The sequence below is a fragment of the Carassius auratus genome, chromosome 40 (assembly GCF_003368295.1).
Source record: "Carassius auratus strain Wakin chromosome 40, ASM336829v1, whole genome shotgun sequence".
NCBI classification, from domain to species: Eukaryota; Metazoa; Chordata; class Actinopteri; order Cypriniformes; family Cyprinidae; genus Carassius; species Carassius auratus.
Window position 1 is genome coordinate 6,573,131 of NC_039282.1, and position 22,809 is coordinate 6,595,939.

Genomic DNA, 22,809 nt, shown 5'->3' on the forward strand with positions numbered 1-22,809 from the left:
TTAAAGTCTTCTGGACATTTATTGTTCACAACATGGTGCCTGTGGCTAAACTTCTTCAGGATCCCCTGCAAAGGTTCACCATTCTTTTGAACGTGCTTTTCAATACTCCTGCCTCTTAACTCTTCGCCCCAGAGTGTGTGACCACACTGTGTCCCTATGAACACCCAGATATTTCTCCATAGCATGTCCGTCCATAGAATGCAGACTCCAGCCCGGAGTGTCCACTACAGCAAGCCTCATGCCACCCACCCACCCGAATTCTTTTTGGGGTCTCCCACTGAGCTCTTACCAGCATGTCTTCGACCCAGCAACACAAATCCCATCAGAGAACCACCCTTTGGATCGAGTAAAGATAGACAGGCCAATATATATGTATATATATAAACACACAGGGTGTCCTAAGTTTTGGTAACATGGTTAAAAAAATGGCAAACAAAACCGTTTTTATGTAATATTTAATAGCAAATAAACATTTTTCAAGCCTTATTATTTTATAATCTTTTCTTTCATATGCCGCTGGTCTTATGAATTGAAAAACAAAGTCAAAACACAAACTCATGAGAGGACTGTAACATGCGTATATATTTTCACTTTGCAACTGTGCGACTCGTATCACATTGTCTCCTGACCTGTAAGCATAAATAAATGCCATTTTCTTACCTCTGTTAAATTAGCTGACAACAGTAATGGGTCATTTTCAGCACCACTGTATGTAGTACATTCTCTATATTGCATCATATATAAAAATATATTTCTTTTGCAAAACATTCTTTCATATTGTTCAATGGCATGAGATCAAGAATCCACACACAGTCAGCATCAGCTCTCCTCCCGTCCTCGTATCCTTCCGACCACCTTTCCATTCACAGCATTTCAAAGATCAGTAGCAGCCACACTGAATAAAAGTAACGCCACACGCCGTTCTCTTACCACCACAGACTTGCACAACAAACGCCTGTGACTCCCTCAGGAAGTTGAGAAGGAAGTGGAGGAGAGAACAAAGCATGCACGGAAATGATGAGTGGAGGAAGGTGAATGGGATGAAAGTTGGTGGAAGAGGTAATGACAATAACAAAGTGTACTGTTGAACTCCGCAACAGCCCGCTAGGGGGCACCTCAAACCAGTTCATCATTCAGGACATATACTTAAAAAACATGAAGAAGATCCAAAACAAAAATCAAGTGAAAAAGATTTTAATATTGAGGCATTCTTGATCAAGAGGAAGGCGCATTGTGATGAGAGTTTGGTTGCAAGTGCATAGACAGGCATCTGAGACGGAGCCACTTGGGTTAGTATCTGATGACGAACGCACACACAGAGGCAGAGGACCTCTTTAACACAGTGGAGTGTGAGAGGGCATTGTGTGCACTTCTCCCGGTGGCCAGCAGAGAGCGATGTTCATCCTGCATTACGGCCCAGAGTGAGCAGCATAGTGCGTAATGTGTCTTCAGCCCAAAGGCTTTGAGTCCTGCATTTTATCTCTGTCCACAGTCCGTCTTCAGAGTCCCGCTCGCTCATAGAACAACACATAGGCGTCACTACTGCGAACTTGGCTGGTGGACATTGGCGTGACTCTGGAAGAAGAAATCCACACTCATAATTTGTTGACAATCAAACCTGGGATTAAAAATCTATCTGTAAATATAGTTTAAACATTTCAAAAATGTAACATGAAAAAAAAAGAGGAATAAAAAAAATGAAAGAATCTGCATTTATAGGGGCAAATAGTCAGGTGTTTACGAAGCTCAAGATGCTCTTTTGATCATTCTTAAATCATGTCGGAGAATACGAAGAAATACTGCTAACTTTCTATTCAACAAATTCAAATGTTGTTGCTTTTATTATAACTTGTAATAAATACTATTACATAGAATTAAAATGGTGAAATAACACCAACTTGTTCAGCCAATTTAGTATAGAGTAGAGTGTGTGTGTATGTGTGTGTGTGTGTGTGTGTGTGTGTGTGTTTGTGAGAGATTAGCAGTGTTGAAGATTGAGACTGAAGCATTTTTAAGGAAGCGTGGGTGGGAGGGAGGTGAAGGAGCATGAGTGAGGTAGGAGGTGGAGGAGGATAGCAATACAGGAAATTCACAGCAGCTAGCAGGTGGAGTGCAGCTCTGCTGACATGTTAACTGTCAGGATCACTTCCCTGAAAACTAATGTATGCTATATACCCTTGGGAAATCTACTGGTACTCTCTATTCAGTCATACAAAAAAAAAAAAAAAAAAAAGATAGAGAGGGAGGGAGGGGAAGTAAAGCAAATATCTACCTAGAGTCATTATATGTGTACCATTCCCCATTTTTAGGATTGCAACAGTACGCTGTGTAGTGGCCTCCCATAGTTGTGCCTGAGTGATTGGACACTGCATACAAGTTATATACTGCACTACCTGAAACAGACAAACACATAGATAGTCAGGCTGGAACTAAATACAAGATACTGTAGTTTATGGTGAAACCACTATACCAATAATATCCCCTATTTTATAACCAGGAACAACGTTCATCAGGACTCTTATTTTGAAAAGTGTATGTTTTATTACTTCAAGCTGGTCTTTCAAAAAGTTGAGGGAGATAAATATGGACTTTTACAACATCCCCACCCATTACAATGTAAACACCATAAAGTAAACTTTTTCATAATTCATTAACAGTACATGACTAAGCAATCACTCGGCATAAATGCATGGTGTTATATGACTGTAAACTCCCCTGAAACTGTAAGCATGTAAAACAATTATTCTCAACAATGACTGCGTCTCTATCCCTTAATTCAAAACCACCTAAATTACATTTAAAACTTCTGCTGTACAACTGAATTTAATATACATATTATTCATCTGTTTCTAAAATTAAAACCATTATTTATTTAAAACAAAACTCAGAGACCCTTTCTGCTATAGGATATGACATCACATTCTAGACCAGGGGTCTTTAACTAAAATTGCTTAAGGTCCAGTAATGAACCCTCCTCACCATCCAAGGTTCGGTTTTTGTCAGACTAGTGTATGTGCAGGATATCTGAGCTCAAATTTTTAAGACCTGCACAAATACAATTAAAATGACTGTAAAAAGCATGATTTACAGTTCAGATTTGTGAACTATTTCACAAAAACAAAAAACCTTAACATTTCAGCCTTTAAACCATTTAAAATAAAAATGGCAGCAGGTGGCTCTTTTAGAACAGCAGAAATATAACGGTTACCCCCGGCAAGACTGTCACAGCTGAATTTGAAAAAAGTGCAGTTCACATATTTATTTAATGAAAATCACAGGCTTTTGAAGTTTTATCATCACATTACCTGTATTGCGATTCATGTCTTTCCATCCCCAAATTTAAGATCTGCTGAAATTAAAAGTTTCTTGTACCATTTAAGACTTTTTATAGCCTTAAATTTGAAACAACAAAATGTAAGACTTTAAAGAAATTCAACTTTCCAAATTTTTGAGAATGCCATTGTTTTTGTATTTGCTGTCTTGGTGCCACTTTCTGCTCTCCTCACTGCACGCACAACCACACGTCTGAACGTACAATAGCAACAGTTAAAGGGATAGTTCACCTTCAGTTGCTGGTCCCCAATGACTATCAAGGTATAGGGAAAAAACACTATGCAAGTCAATGGGGACCAGCAACTGTAGGTGAACTATCCCTTTAACTTTAACCCTTGGCGCCGTAGGACCAAAATGCCTCTACTGAGCTGACCTTGATATAAGCTTGGCATTTATTTCTTTCATTATGTCAAAATGTTTCGTGGTCCAGATTTGAACTGGAGGCCGCCAGTTGGCGACCCCTGTTCTAGACTGAAGTGATTTTCTATGTTAAAATCACTATGAAACTTAAGTAGTGACAGATCTTTTTTTCTTTACTGTGACATACTTGTTGATCGGATGAAGGTAGATTTGATTGTAAGAAAGGGGCAGTGTTTAAGTGGACTGAGTCTGGCTTTACCAGAGAGACATTTCACCAGAAGATCCAGTTATGGTATTTGAATTAAAAATCTAAGGTCAAACATTGTTAAAACAAAACATACACATGGATGAATCTTTCACAATAAGAGCTATTAGGTTTCATGAGGGGTACAGCTGCACATTCACTGTGGACTGCACTTTACTCACTGCTTCTGTCAGAGGCGAACTCCCTGAGGTCCAGGTCTTTCATTGGGAAGTTGACAAAAGTGGACAGTTTGCTGGTTCTGATGCGGGCTTCCGAGAAGCGCTTCAGATCTGAACAAGTCAAGCAGTTAAGGAGAAGAGACTTGGCACACAGCTGACCTTAGAGAGACCCGTCACTTCAGGCTTCAACCTAACCCATCAGCACATTCCTGCACACATAAACAGCCTCCCATTCGTAGCTGTGCTTACTGTCAACAAACGCACCAATCCCACAAGTGACATCAAGAGATTATTATACGGCATTAGAAAAGGATACGAAGAACTAGTATTTTAGGAAACTTCTGAACTGTGAATTTCTTTGTACATCGTCTTCTGGCTTTGCACCTGTAACATGTCTGGATGAAAGAAAACCAAGCAGAACAATTACATGTTTTGGTACATTTAAATTTCCACATGATTAAAATGCCAGGAATTAATTAAATGAATTACCGGCTTCTCGTCCCCATCCAGCACATCTTCTTTAGTAAACAGCCGCATGCAGTCCATTAGGCTCACCTCTCCATAGCCCTTCTAGGCAGAGGAACACCGTTAACACCCACTCGTTTCTCCAAATGTCCAAAGTGTGCATTATAAAGCCTGCATGTACTGTACATGCATATGTCAATGAACTGACCTTGGCGATAGGTAAGGAAAGATCCCAGAAGGGATCGAACACAGTGGAACAATAGCCACATTCACTGCAGGTCAAAGAGCTCTTCAGCTGGCCTACAAACAGATCTGAGGACAGACAGAAGCACGACAGAATTATGCAACAACAAAATTACTTAAAACAAATTCAAAATAATAAAAATAATAATAAAAATAATACTAAAATAACACAGGTGTAGTGTGTACTTACCTACGATTTTGCTGTCTTCTCTCTCTAAGTACTTAGCCCACATCTTTTTCCCTTTTTCCTCATCACTAAAGAAAAGTAACCAGACATATAAATCATGAAATCACACTCACAACATGCCATTTAAGGACGGCCCGCACTGAGGAAAATAAGGACAGTACACTTACGGCAAGTGATCAAAGTCTTGCATGTTTCCCCGAGGCCGGACTGTGACCCTGTTCACTTCGTTGTGCAGGCCGTCCAGCAGGAAACGTAGAAACTCCTGAGCATCCTGTTGACTTGAGAGATAACATAAACATCTCAATACAGAACACAACCACAGCCAGCTACTGATAATCAGGGAATTATATTTATGTATTGATCGATAACCTGAGTCGGAAAGAAAAGAACTGGAGGAAAAGATGCAATGCTGCTCTGTGATTTTGCTTTGGAACCTTCAGAAAACTTTAAATTGATTTTTCTCAAAACTGACTTTGCTGACTCGATCGACTTCAAACAGGTGTACAGTAGCATAGTAAATTTCCATCCAGTTCCAAAAATTCATACATCATTCTGAAGGTCATTTAATGCAGAATGTGAACATAAAAATAATCAACTTTTGAAAATGAAATACAATTTTATGCTCAATTAAATATTCAATTAAAACTACATGCTATTTAATATTTTCTGAATTTCAAATATGCGATGTGAGTGGTGCATGTCTGTGTGAAACCCGCTGCTATGATACTAGGATGGCCACTTTGAACAGAATAAAACTGTGTAGGCTGAGACTTACTTGTAACCCACAAATCTGGGGGCGTATCTCTGAATCTGTGTTTTGAACTCAGAGGGGCTGACAGCTTCACTGCTTGAAGAAGTCCACATTGTCTGGATAAGCTTGGCAAACTCTGAAGTCATGACAAAGAGAGGCTTTCAGTAAGGTTCGTAGTTTATCAGAGAGAAGCAGTGACCGCTGTGAAACCTGCCCAGCGCGCTCACCTTCCATGAGAGCAGTGTTTGTGCGGCTGTTGTTGTTGAGGTCTCTGCGGTGGGAGTTGTGAAGACAGTAGTCTCGCAGGCTCTGTGTGTTGCTAAGACACTGGAGGATGGAGTTCATAAAACACTGGCGAGGGAAAGAGACAAAGGAGGAGAAACATTTAGTTTATAAAATTTTATAAATTAATTTAATTCATTTAAATAAAAAGAATGTATAAATTACATGACATACTGATTTTTTAATAAAATATACATTTTAATTTTCTAAGCCCCCAAATTAAATACTAAATAGACAAAACAGCAAAGAGCAGGATTAAATACAATTGTATTTTTTTACCAAATGTATTTAATCATTATAAATTTATTTAAAATGTATAAAAATGTATCTATAAAAAATGACACTGCGTGTATGCTTACTAAACAGAAATTAGAAAAGCAAAGGTAGAGAACAAGTGAAGCATTATAATCTAAAGTTTCATAGCAGCAGACTTGACCGAGATGTGTGAGAGTTTATTTTTGGACTATACACATACAGTTGCTTGGCAAGTTAAGTGAGTGCAAGAGTGAAGAGACATCATTGAAAAATTATTCTGCCAAATGGAAATAGACAGAGCAACGTGAAAGTGATATAAAAAACATTTGTGCTGCCTGCTGCTTAGTTGTGTCAACCAGATTCTGTGAGATCTGACAGTTTTGATCTATTTCTAGCATACTGGATGTGCTGTATGCAGTCTATGTGTAATATATGACAAAAAATATGTGTGAATGAATACACTGGTCAACAGCGGAGACCTTACACACTTAACTGAAGGTATGTTGTATGATTTTTAATAGATTTGCCTGGTATGTGTGAATATGGGAATTACAGATATTACATTCTAGAGGACAAGTGTCATTACTGCATCATAAGCAGAACCACCACATCTCCCACTGTTGGAGAAACAGGCAGTCCAGTTTGAAAGTTTGAGCCAAAAATTGACATAAAAATCTTACTGAATACAAGTACACACTTCAACTATAAGAGCAACTAGTACATCCCATTAAAAACACTTACTGTATTTCCCAGATTACGAAGACCCACCAGGCCCTGGGCACTCTTTGAGTTCTGGAAAACAGAGAGGAGATGAAATGTTAGCACAGGTTATAGTCTAGCCTTTTCAATAGTAGCTCACACATATTTGATATTTTTGCCCTCATGCAAAACTGAATTTACTGCATTTTGAAATTCCAGCCAGCATCATTAAATGTGACCGCACGTCAAGTTAAATCGTTCCAGGAAACGGAGGTCTATGTTTCCATACAATCAGGTTTTTTTGGTAGAGGTGCTAGAGTGCTGAAGCAGACTGCTCAGTAATCTGACACTGTTGTTTTCTGTCACGCCAAACACGGGAGGAGAAACGTGATCCTCCCTGTGCAGGAACTCTGACGAACTTACCTGGAGCTGGCCAGGATGTTCACACTGACCACATTTGTCCCGACCACCTCAGTAGCAAAGCAATAAATTTTTGAGGAACATACAGTTCATGGCAGTATATATCATACCAGAAGTGTTTAACAAACTTATAAACTGGTTATTATCTCAATCCATGCTTCCATGGAAAATGCTTGCTGAACACCCATTTCATGGGAACAGGGCAGGCCACCAGTTTGTCCTACACTGCTGAGTAAAAAGCATCCATTGCATTTGGAAACAAAGATTAAGTGTTCAAGGTGAATGCATACCTTGACTCTAGGGGTCAAACTACTAACAATCAAGTCAAGAAATTTGGTGTGATTCTGGAGACAGACCTTAGCTTCAGCAGTCATGTCAAAGAAAATAAAATAAATAAAAAATAAATAAAAAAAATCTAACAAAAATCACCTCAACAAAAATTGCAAGAATTAGATGTTTTGTATCCAGTCAAGTCTTGGAGAAACTTGTCCATGCCTTTATCACCAGCAGGTGGACTATTCTAATGGTCTCCTCGCCAGGCCTTCCCAAAAAAAGATCAGCTGCAGCTCATCCAGAATGCTGACTAAGAATTCTGACTAAAACCAGAAAATCTGAGCATATCACACCAGTCCTCAGGTCTATACACTGGCTACCAGTTACATTTAGGATTGATTTTAAAATACTTTTACTCATTTATAAATAACTCAGTGGCCTAAGACCTAAATATAATGCAGATAAGCTCGCTGACTATAAACCTAACAGAGCACTCAGATCATTAGGATCGAGTCAGAAATACCAAGGGTTCACACAAAATAAGGGGAAACCGCTTTGAGCTATTATGCTGCTCGCAGTTGGAATCACCTTCTAGATGAGATCAGATGTGCCAAAACATTAACCACATTTAAATCTAGACTCAACTCATCTGTTTAGCTGTGCATTTATTGAATGAGCACTGTGCTATGTCCAAAATTTCCTATTTTTAACCGTTTTAAATTAATTTTAAATACATTTTTAAATCATTTTAAAAGTTGTTCAATTCCTTGTTGTAATGTTTTTAAATGATCATTGTATTTCCTTTTATGTAAAGCACTCTGAATTAAAACGGTTTATGAAATATGCTTTAAAAATAAACTTGCCTTGCCTAATATCAACGCTGCCAAAAATAGCATCCTTTCACATGGGATGTCTGTTCATTGGCTGATTTGTCATCATCACGGCAACACTGATCCCGGCAGCCATCTCTGACAGCCAGGATCTTTACAGGCACTAAACCAAGACACCATTATAAAAATCTGCAAATACTAACATCATACTTCATACTGTATTAAAACTGAGAAATCAAAGTGAATGGCAGATGAGGAAAACATGTCCTGGAGTTTCTCAATATAGCTGTACATAACCAGCAGCTAATAACTTTCTAATAGTATAAAACATTCGCATCACTTGGTCTCAGGGTGAAAAGTGTCTTCGCAAACTCTGGAGAAACCTGTTGAAGGTTATGAACACCTGCCCAAATGATATGAGAGTCATATTGAGCATGATGAAAGTCCCTATTGAAATTACTCCAGTAAGGCAAAGCTCTCTGTGTGAAGAACTCAAATGCATACGTTTAACAGTTTTACGATTTTCATGTCTAAAAAAGTACATAAAATAATGACTTGATATGGGATTTTGCCATGTACGTTGTTGATACAGAGGGATTTTATGTGTCAAATCCTCCTCTACAACACTAGTTGTCTAGTTCTCTGGTTGCCGGAGAATATTGAAGTTGGTCATGGTGTTCTGTTTTGGCGTTTTCCCAATTACAGAGGTGAGGGAAGACTAATCCTGCTTTTATAACAGCTTGCTTTGAGAGGAAACTGTGGAGCAAATATCCAGATCAAACATCCAGACTGGTGGCCTTCAGTCATCAGTATACACGGACCCACATTAATACTAGTTAAAGAGCTCTGTTAGCTGGTTTAAACTGTGAGATGAACCCATCAGGTACTGTTTAGAGTTTATACCACGTGTTTATGTCAATTTTGTCTCTTTTCCTACACTCCCAGCTAAATAATTCCACACATCTTAGCTGTATGCTGGTTGACGTTTTCCTTGTAACTGTTTTAAAAAAAGACTACTGAACTCGGACATCGTTTGAAGAACTGAATTTCACATGAATACTCCGGCTCCTATGCCAATTTTTTTCCCACTATGGTTTCAGAGGAAAGAATCTGCATGACTTTAACAAGTGCTTGTGATATGGATGGGAGCACAGCATTCTGTCCCATGTACCAATGTATAAAACTAGCACAAAACACTTCATTTGGACTGTCCTGTTTCAGCAAACCAAGATAAAGGCACTACTGGTACTCCATGTCCTTCACAAGCACATTATACTTGTCACACCTCCAGCTCAAAAAGGGGTGACCAGGGGTAGTGACTCACGAAAAGTGCATGGAGAGAATCTGGTTTACACATTCTTAATATATGGTGCTGAGGTGCTAAATATATGGGTCATTTAATATGTAAGTGTCCTGATGAATTTCAAAGCACATTCTGTGACACTAAAACTAATCACGAGGTAGATAATGGAGGCTCAGCCGAAAAGCTGGCACACCAGGCCTTAGTCCTGACCCGGGTGGCACTGGGCGGGACTGAGAGCTCTGTCGGGTACAGGAGTGAGCTCTAATGGGATTTCTGCTCATTACGTAACAATGAACAGCCATTCTGGACTGCCTCATGCGTCATTCATCAGCTGCATGCAGGCTGCTGTTGATTTATGTTGCTCTGTTGGTTCACTTTAAAGAAATAATGAAGTATGCCGTTAAACCCAATGTAAGGTGCTCTCATCAAACCTAAACTTTTATAAAAGGATCAATTTATCCCAAAGTGGCACACTGGCACAGACATAATTTAGCAGTTGGTTTTTGGAATACTGCAAAAGAACTGAAACACCAAATTAAAAAAAGATTAATTTTCATTACATAAGCAGTGATCTTTCAGAATACTGATCCCTTATAAAGACATAGGCTGATGATACACAGGGCAAATTTTTGTGCAATGTTACTGAGCAACTTTGGCTAATGTTGCCATTAATGGGCAACCAGATGATACACAGGGCCCACGACTGATCTTAAGTATCCAGATTGAAATTGGTTACCCATTCTCAATGAGAAAGTGCCCAAGCAACATTGCTCAAAAAAAGGTGCTTGGCAAAACTGCTCAAAAGGTTGCCTTGTGTATCATCAGTCTTAAGAAAGAACTTAACGGTAAGTGTAAAATTAACATCACAGCATGAACTACTTTTTAAAGATTATTCACTGGGCCTCAATAATCCCATTCATGCTTTAAAATGTATCCCTTGAAATTAGCTACCATCTATTTTACGGTACTAGCACTTATTTTTATTGCTACTAATCCAATGTTTTCACTAGTTTTTTAGACACTAATACTTCCTCCAATAGTAACTATGAATGTATTCAATTAGCCTGTAGTATTTGTTTATTGCATACTAGTACTTTCTTTGCTACTGTTAGATATCCCATTAGTCTTAAGTAGCTATTACATTGGTACTAGTAATATCTGTGGTTTAGGTATAAACAATTATGACTAGTATGTATTCTAATAGTTATTGGTTATCTACTTCTGAGTTATCGAATTCACTTTTACAAATATTAATAAGATGGACTAAGAATAGAATAGAAGCTATTCAAACTAGAATGAACCAGACGAATAAATAGAATATCTGCAAGTAAGAAGTGGATAGTTATAATACGAACTACAAACACAGAGTATGGCAAAATAAATTTGATTATTATTATTTTTATATAATAACATAATTGTTACTTGTATGTAATAAACAAGCAGTAGTGAAAATAGTAAAACAATAAAAAACAGATAATAGTGGATTTAATGAATAAATGTTCAAATGAATCGTCGTAATAGGCTTATGAAGCGTATTCATACCTTGGCATGATTAATCAGAAGTCCAACGAATGTGGAGACCAGCATGGAGCCGGACACAGAGTTTTTCCTCCTCATGTCCTGTTTTAGAAGAGGGAACGCAGTCGCAGGTGGCTCCTCTGGTATTGTAACTGTATGTGAATGTCGCATGCTGGGCATAATCAATAAAATCCTTCTGTGGTGTATAAACACCAACTTTAAGAAACCGACACTATGGATGTTCTCTCATCGAATATTCCAGGATCCTTCAGGCAAACGTCTTGATCAGGAAACGATCTCTACAGCGGTGCTAGACAGCACTGGGTCGAATAAAAAAATAAAAACATCGCGCGCTGACCGACTCACAACCAAAGCACTTTTCACCAAATAATATACGAAGGAAGTTGCTCGCAAACGCAAAGAGAAATTCTCTCACCCGTCAAAGTAGACGAGCTCTCAAAGAAAATTGACGGCAGCAAACCGAAGCTGACAGAAAGGCAGCAGCACGCGGACCCATGTCTTTTCACTACTGACAGTCCCGCCCACAAGAACACTGCCACTGCCGCGCGCATCCGACGTCACCGAGGCCAGTGGGTTAAAAACCCGCTACAGTGACAGAGATTTATTTTACTATAATCGTGTGGCCTTCAAGGACTTATTACTCATTTTAAATTGACCACTTTCAAACAAACTTTAACAACTCTAATGGAACACCCTAAATCAGTTTCAACTTTCCTTTCATCTAAAATACACTGCAAAGTGTTGGTTGGCCTCTGAGTTTCCAGCCCAAACCTTTAAATGAAAGCTAAGAGGTCTTTAAAAAGTTAATATTCTTTTCACATAAACATATAAAATCAGTATTTCAAATGTCTATTCTGTCCAACAGACAGATCCTAACACACAGAAGTAGCGTCCGCCTGAGGAAGTAACCATAGCAACAGTGGAAGGTCCTCGAACACTTGACATCAGTATCACTGATAAAATATAAATAGGCCTTCTGTCATTATTTATTATCAGTAATATTCGTGATAGCAATATTTATGATAATTAATTATAGATTAAATTTGGCACAAGATGAACCTCAACACTTACTTAAAACTTTCATCTTTACCAACAAGGTATAGTCGTACTTACATTTTGATTATATTGTTGGAAAATGTTAACTATATTATCAAATATAGCAGACTCAGCTGCAAGATTGTTTTTATCATTGCAAACTACATTATCACCTAGCTCTAATTTGCTAAATGTGACTACAAATTATTGAAATATTAAGGTATTATAAAGATTGACATTATACTTTTATAATGTGTATTGTTAAAAAGTGCAAAAAAAAAAACACATTTGACTTGACTTACAGCTACAGTTCTTTGAGAGGAGAAAAACTTGTAATCAGATGGAAAATAGAACAACTGTCAACAGTGGTAAAAGCAACAAAAAGTTGGACAACATGTCTAGTTTTTTGTCCTGAGCTCCATGTTCAACTCAGCTCAGCTTTCTCCCTCACTACAGTATTAGAGAGAAGCATTAAACTTTGCCTGTAAAAGTGACAGAGAAATTAGAACAGGGTATGAAACACACTTAACCCCACCAGACTGAGGCCGTTATGCTCTTATGAGATGGTAGGTCAAATGTCATCAGCTGCAACCCAGTTCTGGATATACTGGAAACACGTTATGTAGCATTAAAGTTACCTTAATGAGAGCAAAGTCACTTTTGAAGGACACAGTCCTGTATACTTTAGTCAAGGCAGACACGACATTGCATTTCAAGCAACTGAAAACAATGTTGAGAAAGATAGACTACAATACAAAAAAATCTATTTTCACGATGAAGAAAAGTTTTTCTTTCTGACTACGTCTTATTCATATCATATTTCACCAAAGTTGATTTAACTGTAAAGAAAGAAAACGACAGAATGGTGACCGTGTTGATCCATGTTTATATAAAAAATAGGAAGTTGGGTGACCGGTTATTGAATTGACATTTCAGAGAATGAGAAGAATCACTCTGCCCCTTTCAGTTTTATGACTAAGATCAGTCTATGTACACAACAAACAGCAAATAAAAAAACACTTCCTCGACATGCTACGGAAAACAACAAGGGTGAGACGCTGAAGGAAACAGGATGGATTAATGCGTTTCTTGAAATGTGTAATTAGACACTTTGAATGAGTGCCAGAGATCCATCTTAGCTTTCAGCCAAACAAATTGATGTGCACCTGAACACCACTATAGGTGAATTTCATTCAAAATGCAAGTGCTGAAATGTTTGAAGGCCCTTTAAAAATGCAGGTGACCTGTTCTAAAATGCTATGTAGACAGCAGCACAAATTTTGGATGCTCTAATAATAAATAAGTATGTGACAAGTGAGAAATTTAACACTGCAAATCTGTTGTCAACATCAACACATAACTTTAAACACAGGAAAACACCAGAGGGACACTTTGTACTCAGAAGATTTTAGTCTTCACTGGGTTTCCTCTTTAAGGACCTCATGTGAAGAGAATAAGAAGTCCTGAGCTCTCAGCGGTTTCTGAGATACACTGCCAACAGCTAAGTGCCAAAAAGTGGCCAAAATAGGAGGCGGATGTATCCAGTAGATCTGAGGCGAGCCTCATCAAAACAGACGTGAAACATTTTCAAAGGTTTTTGAAAAAGATTGTATTTAGGTTAATGTTCTGGATAGGTTACATAAAAAATCTTGGCTCAATGAGTACTAGAAGTAGTAGAAAACGTGACAGGAATTGTTTACTCCTGGACTATGGAAGTACAAAGTCCCTCTGTTTGAGACAGACTGGCATCATTAATAAAACTGCTGAATGGAAAGAGTAAGACTGTGGCAGGGAAACGGTGTTAATGATGGCCCAGCCATGCAAAGATCTCAGTAACACTAACCTACCATCGGATGGGAAACCACAATAGTTTAATGGTAGTCAGAGACGGGGCCAACTGTATCAAATTAAATTCCTCAATTAGAACAGATTTTTTTTGTTGAGGTAGTAGAAAGGAACTATAATTTACATTTGAATGTACGCAGAACTACAGTGAATTGAAATTCCGTTGTTGATGTTGTTAGAAATGTTGTTAGAAAAAACTACAAAATATTTAATTTTGAAGGTTTTATTGACCAGGAAGAACTTTAAATTTATGAAATATATATATTGCAATTGAGTAAAAACTCCACTTCCTGTCATTCTCATTAATTGACTAATAAACTGAAAAAGAACCAACTGTTAAATCTAAGATCTGAAAAAGCAAAACAGAGTTTACACTAATGTTCGCTGTAGCATCCCTTGTGGTAACACTGTGAATGCACCGCTTAAATGGACTCCTTTCCTATATTTTATAAGTCACAGCAGCAAAAAAAAAAAAAAAAAAATACTCTGCTGCATTACAACAGTAATAAAACTCCAATCTGGAAATCTTGAACCCTTTAGGGTAGCGCTGAAAGAATTATAGTGCATATCTTATTCTTGCATTCATCCACAGTAGCCTGGTTTAGCAAAGCATGAATGGCCTCGGTATATGGAGCATTAGTGTGATAAATAAAATGAGTTGACAAAAGCACTCAGACTTGCACTCATTGAGCTGATTAGTTTCTGAAATTCTCAGGTGTAAACTAATGTAGTCTAGACTAATCATTTTAAAGTCAGACAGACCTTACTGCTCAGCGCTGCTCATTTAGCTTGGGCTCCCTAAATAGATTAATTAATGACATAAACAGCGATTAATTTAAAAGAATAGTCACAGACTGTATTCCACAGAGGGTTTTTTTTCTTCTATGCCTAAAACATATTATTCTGAAGTTTTAATATATTTTTGAGTACTATTATCATAGATCAAAGAGATGTTAAAAATTACAGCTGAGATTTTTTCACTCTGCATTATTTCTGCATTCTGCAGGACTTGGGGGGAAAACCTAATTAAGATACAAACTGTTAGTGCGATAAAAAAGCTCCAGGTTTGCTGTGCTTGTTTATGGGGTTTCAAAATGTTGTGATTATATTTCAGTAAGACAGTAATGATAATAATTATTATTAGTAGTAGTAGTATTACTAAATAAAAATATTAAACAAAATTAAATAATGTAATATTTCACTGTACAAATCTTAAGTAAATATAACGATGATGATGATAATTTTATTTGTTTTATTTAACTGTAAAAATCAATAATAACTCTTACTTCTGTCTTTATTCATTCTCAAACGTTACATTTTCAGGCTTTTATTTTGGGGAAACTGCAGTATACCAACAAGGCCATGTTTCACAGTTTAATTAATTACAGAAATTTTTCAGTAACTAGTATGAAATAATTTTTGGTTTGACTGTACATTGCGGTTACTGATAATTACACAAAGCCATATGTCCCTATCTAGTTGTAGGGTTTTTATGTTAGCATGCTATATATGTAACCAAATCAGTAATTTTATCTGCAACTGCCTAAGATGAGTTCACTTATAATCACAAGAGACACTTGAAACAGTTGGAATATTTCACATTCCTTACACCTCTTTGGACAAACTCTCTGAGCCGAAGGGCTCTTGTGTGACACTTGAGAAAGGAGAGCGATGCAAATATGAGGATTGGTGAAAAACAAACTTAGCAGAAGTGTGTTATGTAAATATATATGTGTGCTGTCCTACGAGAAATCATGAATGGTCTTACCACAGACTCTCTGACTGGTGAGGTGGAGCGACAGCTGGAGGAGAATCGGCTGCTGCTGCTCTTCAGACTGCTGCTTCCAAGACTGTCCGGTGTGGAGCTCCGTGAGAAGCCGTAGCTGGAGCGTAGCTGGCCGTATGTGTCAGAAACGTCAGTGCCACGGCTCTGGTAGGACTTCTTCAGGCCACTGCCGCTGGATGTATCGCTCAGGCCCAGAGCTGATAGACTGTGCGTCAAATCACTCTGACTCACTGATTTCCTGCGACTGAGGGAGATGCTGGAGGACACAGATGAGGTGGAGAGGTAGCTGGTGGGGGCCGGAGAGTAGCTGTAGCTGCTGTATCCCGAGCCTCCATTGAGGCCCGAGCCGTAGCCCTTTGCCGGTGTGCGGCTCAGGCTCTCGCTGCGCCGGCCACCCAGCAAATCAGTGCGAGGGATAGGCCGACCCCGGTCCAGCTCGGACGAAGAGCTGTAGTTGCTTGAGCGGCTGGCGCTTGAGCTCAGGTAGCTTGAGGAATAACCTGAGGAGGAGCTCTTATAGGGCAGCTTTTCCCGATCATAGGAGCCCAGCGATGGAGTCAGGGAGGAGCCATATGAGCTGTAGTGACTGGTATAAGAAGAGCCAGTATAGCGCTTCGCCGTAGAGGAGACACGAGACATGCTGGGAGCTCAGCTGGGCGTGAGGCGATTTCAGGCTGCATGGAATCTGTGAATGAAAGGAGAAAAAGTGCCATTCAGTGATATTACAATTCTGGCCAATACAGATAAACCAGTAATTATTTTCTGTTTAAAGTTGGCATGAAATGAAAATCTGTTTAGTGTATGTAATCTGTTTAGTGTATGTTGTTGATCTCACTGTGAACAATTCGCCCATGCATGCTTCATTTTGTACTTTTTTTTGACCTTGTAGTTTTCAATCAAAATGTCATAACTGGATCTTCCAGTGAAATGACAGACTTCACTTGTGACGTTTGATTGACTTCTCCAAATATTTAATCCACTTAAATTTTACAAATGACTGCAAACTTGCCTACATACAACAACCAGTAGATTGAACCAAGTCCCGCCTAAAAAAATGTTTCATTTTATTTTTGATAATCAATTTTACTCTGATATGTCACAATACATTAAATATCTGTTAAATATCAGATATAAAAATTCTACACAATTGTGTCTAGATTAATAAAACGGAAACACAAATTAACTCTTAATTGTTTTGAATACTAAACTAAAATAAATGAATATTGTGCATTCATAGCTGCTATGTATAAATATAAATTATTTTGATGTGCATTCTATGTGAAAGTGAGAAAAAAAACTTTGTCAAAGTGACCCCAACTGATGAAATGAATAAGATTAATCATTTTAGCTCATATCTACCAACATTTCAAAACACCTCAAAATCCCACACACTCAGGTCAGCATTAAGTGTGTAAAAAATTTTAGGGCATAAACACTACCGGTTATTAATTTTAAGGTCTGTTGTGTTTCGTGCATGTGACTCTTGTCCGAACACAACACACACACTGCAAGGGGCGCATATTACGCAACCTACGGGGGCTTCGCTGCAAGCACGGGACTCTGAATGAAGAACACACTGAACAAAATGAGTGCCATTGTTTTAAGAGAGGCCTGGATTGGTGATACAGCCCGAGCGCAGCACTGAGGACCCCGCTGTTTGAATGACACAACAGAGACCCAGATCCTGGCCATGTGTTTACGTGGCACAGTTTGTTTTTTTGGAGAGACGGGCTCTTGTTCACAAGGCAGTGCAGCATCTGAATAAATAAAAGTATCTGGTGTTGTTGATCCGTGCTGAGTTCAGTGTGATGGCTCTTATTTCTTTAATCTGTCTCTCTGCGCACTCTCTCTCTTTCTCCCTCTCTTAGTGCAGCATTCACAGATGCATCAATATTTCAACACGTAGATCTAGGGTAGGCAGCACATTGGAGGCAGTCCAAAGCACATGGCAGACCAACACTAACATGCTTTCACCAGACGAGAACTCTTAACTGCTTTCACACGGTGTTCACTCTCTTTGCCCACAAGCCAAAATAACCCTACCATATGGCATTACGAAAGATCCTTAATATTCAAACTGCTGTATTACCAATAAATAAATAAATAAAAAGTCTAAAAAAAGCGGTAGTAGAAGACATTTAGTTTGTGTTGAACTTCATTAACAGATGAGGGGGAAACTGATTACAGGGGTTAAAGGTGCTGTATGTAGGAATGGCACCGAGTGGTTGAACTAGGTATTGCAGTCCAAATTTAAAATATTGGAGAGGGTTTTTTTTCACCTGGCCCCTCCTCCTCAGACTTGACACAGGTTTCCAGACTGAAGACACCAACAGGAATGAGCGCACTTGACGATGAATGAAATGAAATGATGAATGAATGTGTTTTCCGCCAACTGGCAACCCGGGGTCTCAAAATACAATTGGGTAAACTGGCAGTGGGCATGTTCCACAAACCAACACAGAGACCGATATTCTGGCACAGTACGCACAAAATTGTACGTCATTCAATAAATATAAAAACACTTCATCTATTTAGCCAAATCATAGAAGCAGGCTCTGTTGTCTATAGTCATCTTCTGTGAGAAATATAATTTACTACTAATAAAGAAACTTCTATTTTTAGTAGAATGAGACTGGAGTTTTGACTTTGTGTGTGTGTGTCTGTGTTTTCTTAAATTTTAGTATTACAATACTAACATTTCTCAAAGGCAGCATGATCGAGAGTGAAGGAAGTCAATAGGGCTTAAGTCAGTGGTGAGGGTCTAAGCTGTGGCATGTGACAGGTGGGGACTTATCAAAGCAGACGTGGTTCAGCCCTGTGATGCCTGGCAGACATCCACACTTGCATTAATGCTGATAGACGTGCTGTCATTACGTGCACACCACCACATTCGTGCTACTTAACATTCACATTTAACACGTCAGTTCACCTACTTTAGGCTCTTCAGCATCCGGAAAGCTATGAAAGCCCGTTTTCACCTTAGAGTAAAAAAAAATGAAAAGATAATTGTAACTTTTTTTTCTAACAGTTGTGACTTAATGTCTTACAATATGACTTTAAATGTAAATGTTAGCCTCACAGTTGCATTTTGACTTTTACTCTGATGCAAAGATATTCCTCCATAGAAAGCAAGCTGCACTAAGAATTGCAAAAAAGTCAAAAAATATACTGAACACTGTTTTGCAGTGATATGTGCTGTATAACTTTAAATATCAGAACGGGTCTCCAGGAAGCCACCGTGATATTGCACCTAAATACCGTACTGTCCTTAAAGAATCTGAAACTTGTGCAGGTGTTTGTGTAAGCAACACAAACAATATGCTGTAGACTTGAGGCAAAGTCTTGGGTACAGCTATATTTACCCTGAAATGTGAGCAGATAAGAGCTCAGTAGCCAAACTGAGGCCTCAGCCCCCCTTCTGTGACCAAAAGCAATCTGGCAAGACTCTCAACAATACTCAGGCCTACCAAACCAAACACAAAATCTACCTTTTATAACCGCAGGCAGCTATGTTATGCGAATCACACTTGCACTGGTCTGGCATGAATTTGCAAAGCTTATTTATTCTGGAAAAACCACATCAGAGCAAATTTTAAAGGTTGCAGGTCATTCCAGGTTTTTAAATCATTTACAGTGAGCGTAGACAACCTTAATAAGGAATGTGGAACACTGATTTTGTAACAGACTGACATTAGGGCCACTGTTTATGAAAAGGAGACAATGAATTGAAAACATGGGAATTAACATGAGCAACTAAAACTGCAAATCTTTGGAGCTTTTTTTTTTTTTTAATATGAATCCAATAACTTGCAGTGGATTAACACACCCTAAAAATCTCCAGAGGCAAACTGCAACCTTGTATGTTTGTAAGTGCCACGGCTCTTTCTTTCTCGGTATCATGTGTGCAAAGTGCACTAGCAGGTGGGTGTTAGGTTCAGGGGTACCTACTGTAAGTAGAGCCGTTCTCGGTTCTAGTGGACGGAAAAACAGAGATGCTGGTTCATTATACCTCACATACACCGTTCACTGCTCAAACCTAAAAAGACAACAGGGGGGGGGGGGGGGGGGGGGGTTAGGGGAATATTTGGTGAAGGCAGAATTTATATAATATAGCTTAATTAAAAAAATTATTCCTTTAAAAATGATCAGGAAAAATAAAATCAGATATGACAGCACATTCCTAGGTTAATAAAGAGGTATATGAGAGCATCTTTTAAAACTACGCTTACAAATGATCAGTATTCCTACGCGCATCAGTTTAAATGTCAGACTTCCATTACAATCCAGGTCCTGGTTACGCTGAATGGCTAACAATAGTGAACATAACAACTGATGACTTTGAGAATGTCACGCGCTCTCCCACACAGACCTCACAGCATTGGAAAGCAGTCAAAACAGCTTTAAGTTAAAGAAAAGAGCGAGTCATTTGTAGAAGAGTCTCACCAGTAGCATTTTCCATGGACAGCGTGTTGCTTTGGAGGCTGTAGCTCCAGAGTGAGAAAACCAGGGAAGGATTGCATGAGCAGAGTGATCCAGAATGCTAGAGATCTTATTACTGGGCTGGTAAATATAGCAATTGCCTATGACCTCCCTGGGTCATTCAACACTGCTGCATTCCAATTTGTACTTAAAGGAATCGCATTAAGAGTTTTTATGGGCAGGACTGGTTTTACAATATGATTATAAATAATTATGTACAGTTAAAATGTATTTATATAAATACATTAAATATTTCGATTTTTTATTTATTGATAGAGTTATTTTTGTTTTGTTTTTAATATTTTTAATTAAAATTCTTTAAAATAATACTTTAATAATTTTTAACAAATGTACTTCTATATTTATATAATTAACTAAATTTTATATAAAATGTTTTATATTTATGTAGTAGTTGTACTAACATTTTGTAACAGACTTGCATTAGGGCAACATAAATAAATAAATAAATAAATATAAATACAATAAAAATTGTACATGCAATATATTTAATAATTAAAATATTAAATTAAGAAGCTGCTTTTTAAAATATATTAATACTTCAATTAGGTACAGCAATGTAATATAAAAAAAAATTATGGCTAGTTTAGCTGGCCTTAATATCCAAACAATAAAGGAACAGATATATATTATAACTACATGGCAATGGTAAATAAGCCAGTCAGGATAAATATGGGAGGGTAACAGTTAAGTTATTATCAGACAGTTTAATAATTCAGTAATTATGGGAGATTGTAACTTACATAAGTAACCATCCACACCCACATGACTTACTTTAATACTATTAAAACAAACAGATAGGTTTGATAACTTAATGTAACAAAATTATGCAGACTACTTGTAAGTTTTGAGAAAAAAAATACCTCTGAGAATGTGGCTTTGAACAAGTCTGACATTCATTTAATAAGGGAGACAGGGGGTTGTAAGGATTGTAATGCCATCTGTTTAACCTCCATATATGTGTAAAATATGACCTATAATTATAAGACCTATAATCTCATACTGTAATTGTGGCAAATGCCAGAATATTTACCGTTCCATTTTGTTTGACTTTGTTCAAATTATTACACGTCAATGTTTTTGTTACTGCTACAACTCATCTTGAAGGTGGGGTAAAGTTGTAACAACACAACGTGACACTAATAGACACATTTTATGAATAAAGTAGTACATTTATAAACTACTTTAATCAGAAGTAGACAAATAATGGAAAACCAAGGTTTAAGATAAAAAAGCGGGGTAACAAAATGTTACACACTGCCCAGTCCCCCGTACGTCAGAATCGTGTCACGTCATTAGGAGCGCGCTGATGGATGCAGTATCGTACAGCACTACATCACTAAACTTCACCAAGTGATAAGCAAAGCATAACCCGAGCACTTTGTATGAATGTCAAGTTTATATTAGTATCATCTTGAAAAAAGATTTACACGATACTTTACAGTAATTTAAAACAAAAAGGCTTTGTATTCATATGACTGTTACATTCAATCTGAAGGACTGGGTCTGAAGAATTAAATACCTAACACGCGATTTACCGCTGCAGAACAATGTAATTTCATACATTTGAACAAGACCACTCGTCGGTCCATGTTATGTAATTTGTGAAACATCTGGAAGTTTCCAAATCGTGATAAAATGTGCAGCGCGAGCATTCATGGCATACTCACCGTAGTGAGCGAGACCATCCCATAGGGTCCATCCTCCGCTCCTTCCGGGAAGAGCCCACCGCGAGCGAGACCTCCACCCCAGACACTTTGAACTCTTTGCAGCCAATACACGATAGTTCTCTGGTGCTCTTCAAGACAGTATAAATAACAACTGAGTCATTTTGGTTGTTTCTGTCCTTGTAATATTCCAATTCCAAGCTCTTGACTTCCAAAAAAAAAAAAAAAAAAAAGGTCGGCTCACTTTAACAGTGACGTCGGCGAGTTTCTTTCATTTAATTGGTTAATCCTGCTCTCGAACGTCATCACAATGCGGGAATAAACACTTTTGAGATTAATAGCAGCTATTGATGCGATTTAAAGAGATGGTTTATACAAACAAACAAATATATAAATAAAATAAAATATAATATACAAATAAATACACATTTTGTAGAATTTACCCTCATGTACCAAACCTGTATAACGTTCTTTTTCGAGCAGAGAAAAAAGGTAATGTTAGGCAGTATGATATATGGTAATGAACATAAATAAATATTTTCAAAACAATGCTAAACAGAAATACCCTCAACAAAGTGTGGCTCTAAAAATGGTGGGAAAATAAATAAGCAAAACT

General features: G+C 37.9%; 1 protein-coding gene across 7 annotated transcripts; it reads right to left on the reverse strand.

Moving 5' to 3' along the window:
- Positions 1–438: 438 nt before the first annotated feature.
- Positions 439–22,399, reverse strand: LOC113058409 (ubiquitin carboxyl-terminal hydrolase 2-like). 7 transcript variants are annotated; one of them, XM_026226287.1, is made up of 15 exons: positions 22,197–22,399; positions 19,978–20,065; positions 18,963–19,007; positions 16,012–16,714; positions 7,041–7,091; positions 5,990–6,113; positions 5,787–5,898; positions 5,179–5,289; positions 5,015–5,079; positions 4,790–4,893; positions 4,606–4,686; positions 4,433–4,511; positions 4,120–4,227; positions 2,273–2,393; positions 439–1,575 (listed from the first exon to the last, which is right to left on the reverse strand). In XM_026226287.1, exons 4-15 carry the CDS (start codon positions 16,666–16,668, stop codon positions 1,500–1,502), a joined length of 1,689 nt encoding a protein of 562 aa, XP_026082072.1. In that variant the 5' UTR covers positions 16,669–16,714; positions 18,963–19,007; positions 19,978–20,065; positions 22,197–22,399; the 3' UTR covers positions 439–1,499. The 7 variants fall into 7 exon arrangements, with proteins under 7 accessions (XP_026082072.1, XP_026082074.1, XP_026082070.1 ...); XM_026226289.1 differs by lacking the exon at positions 22,197–22,399 and adding an exon at positions 20,473–20,613 and having other exon boundaries at positions 4,606–4,683; XM_026226285.1 differs by lacking the exon at positions 22,197–22,399 and adding an exon at positions 20,473–20,613.
- Positions 22,400–22,809: the final 410 nt, after the last annotated feature.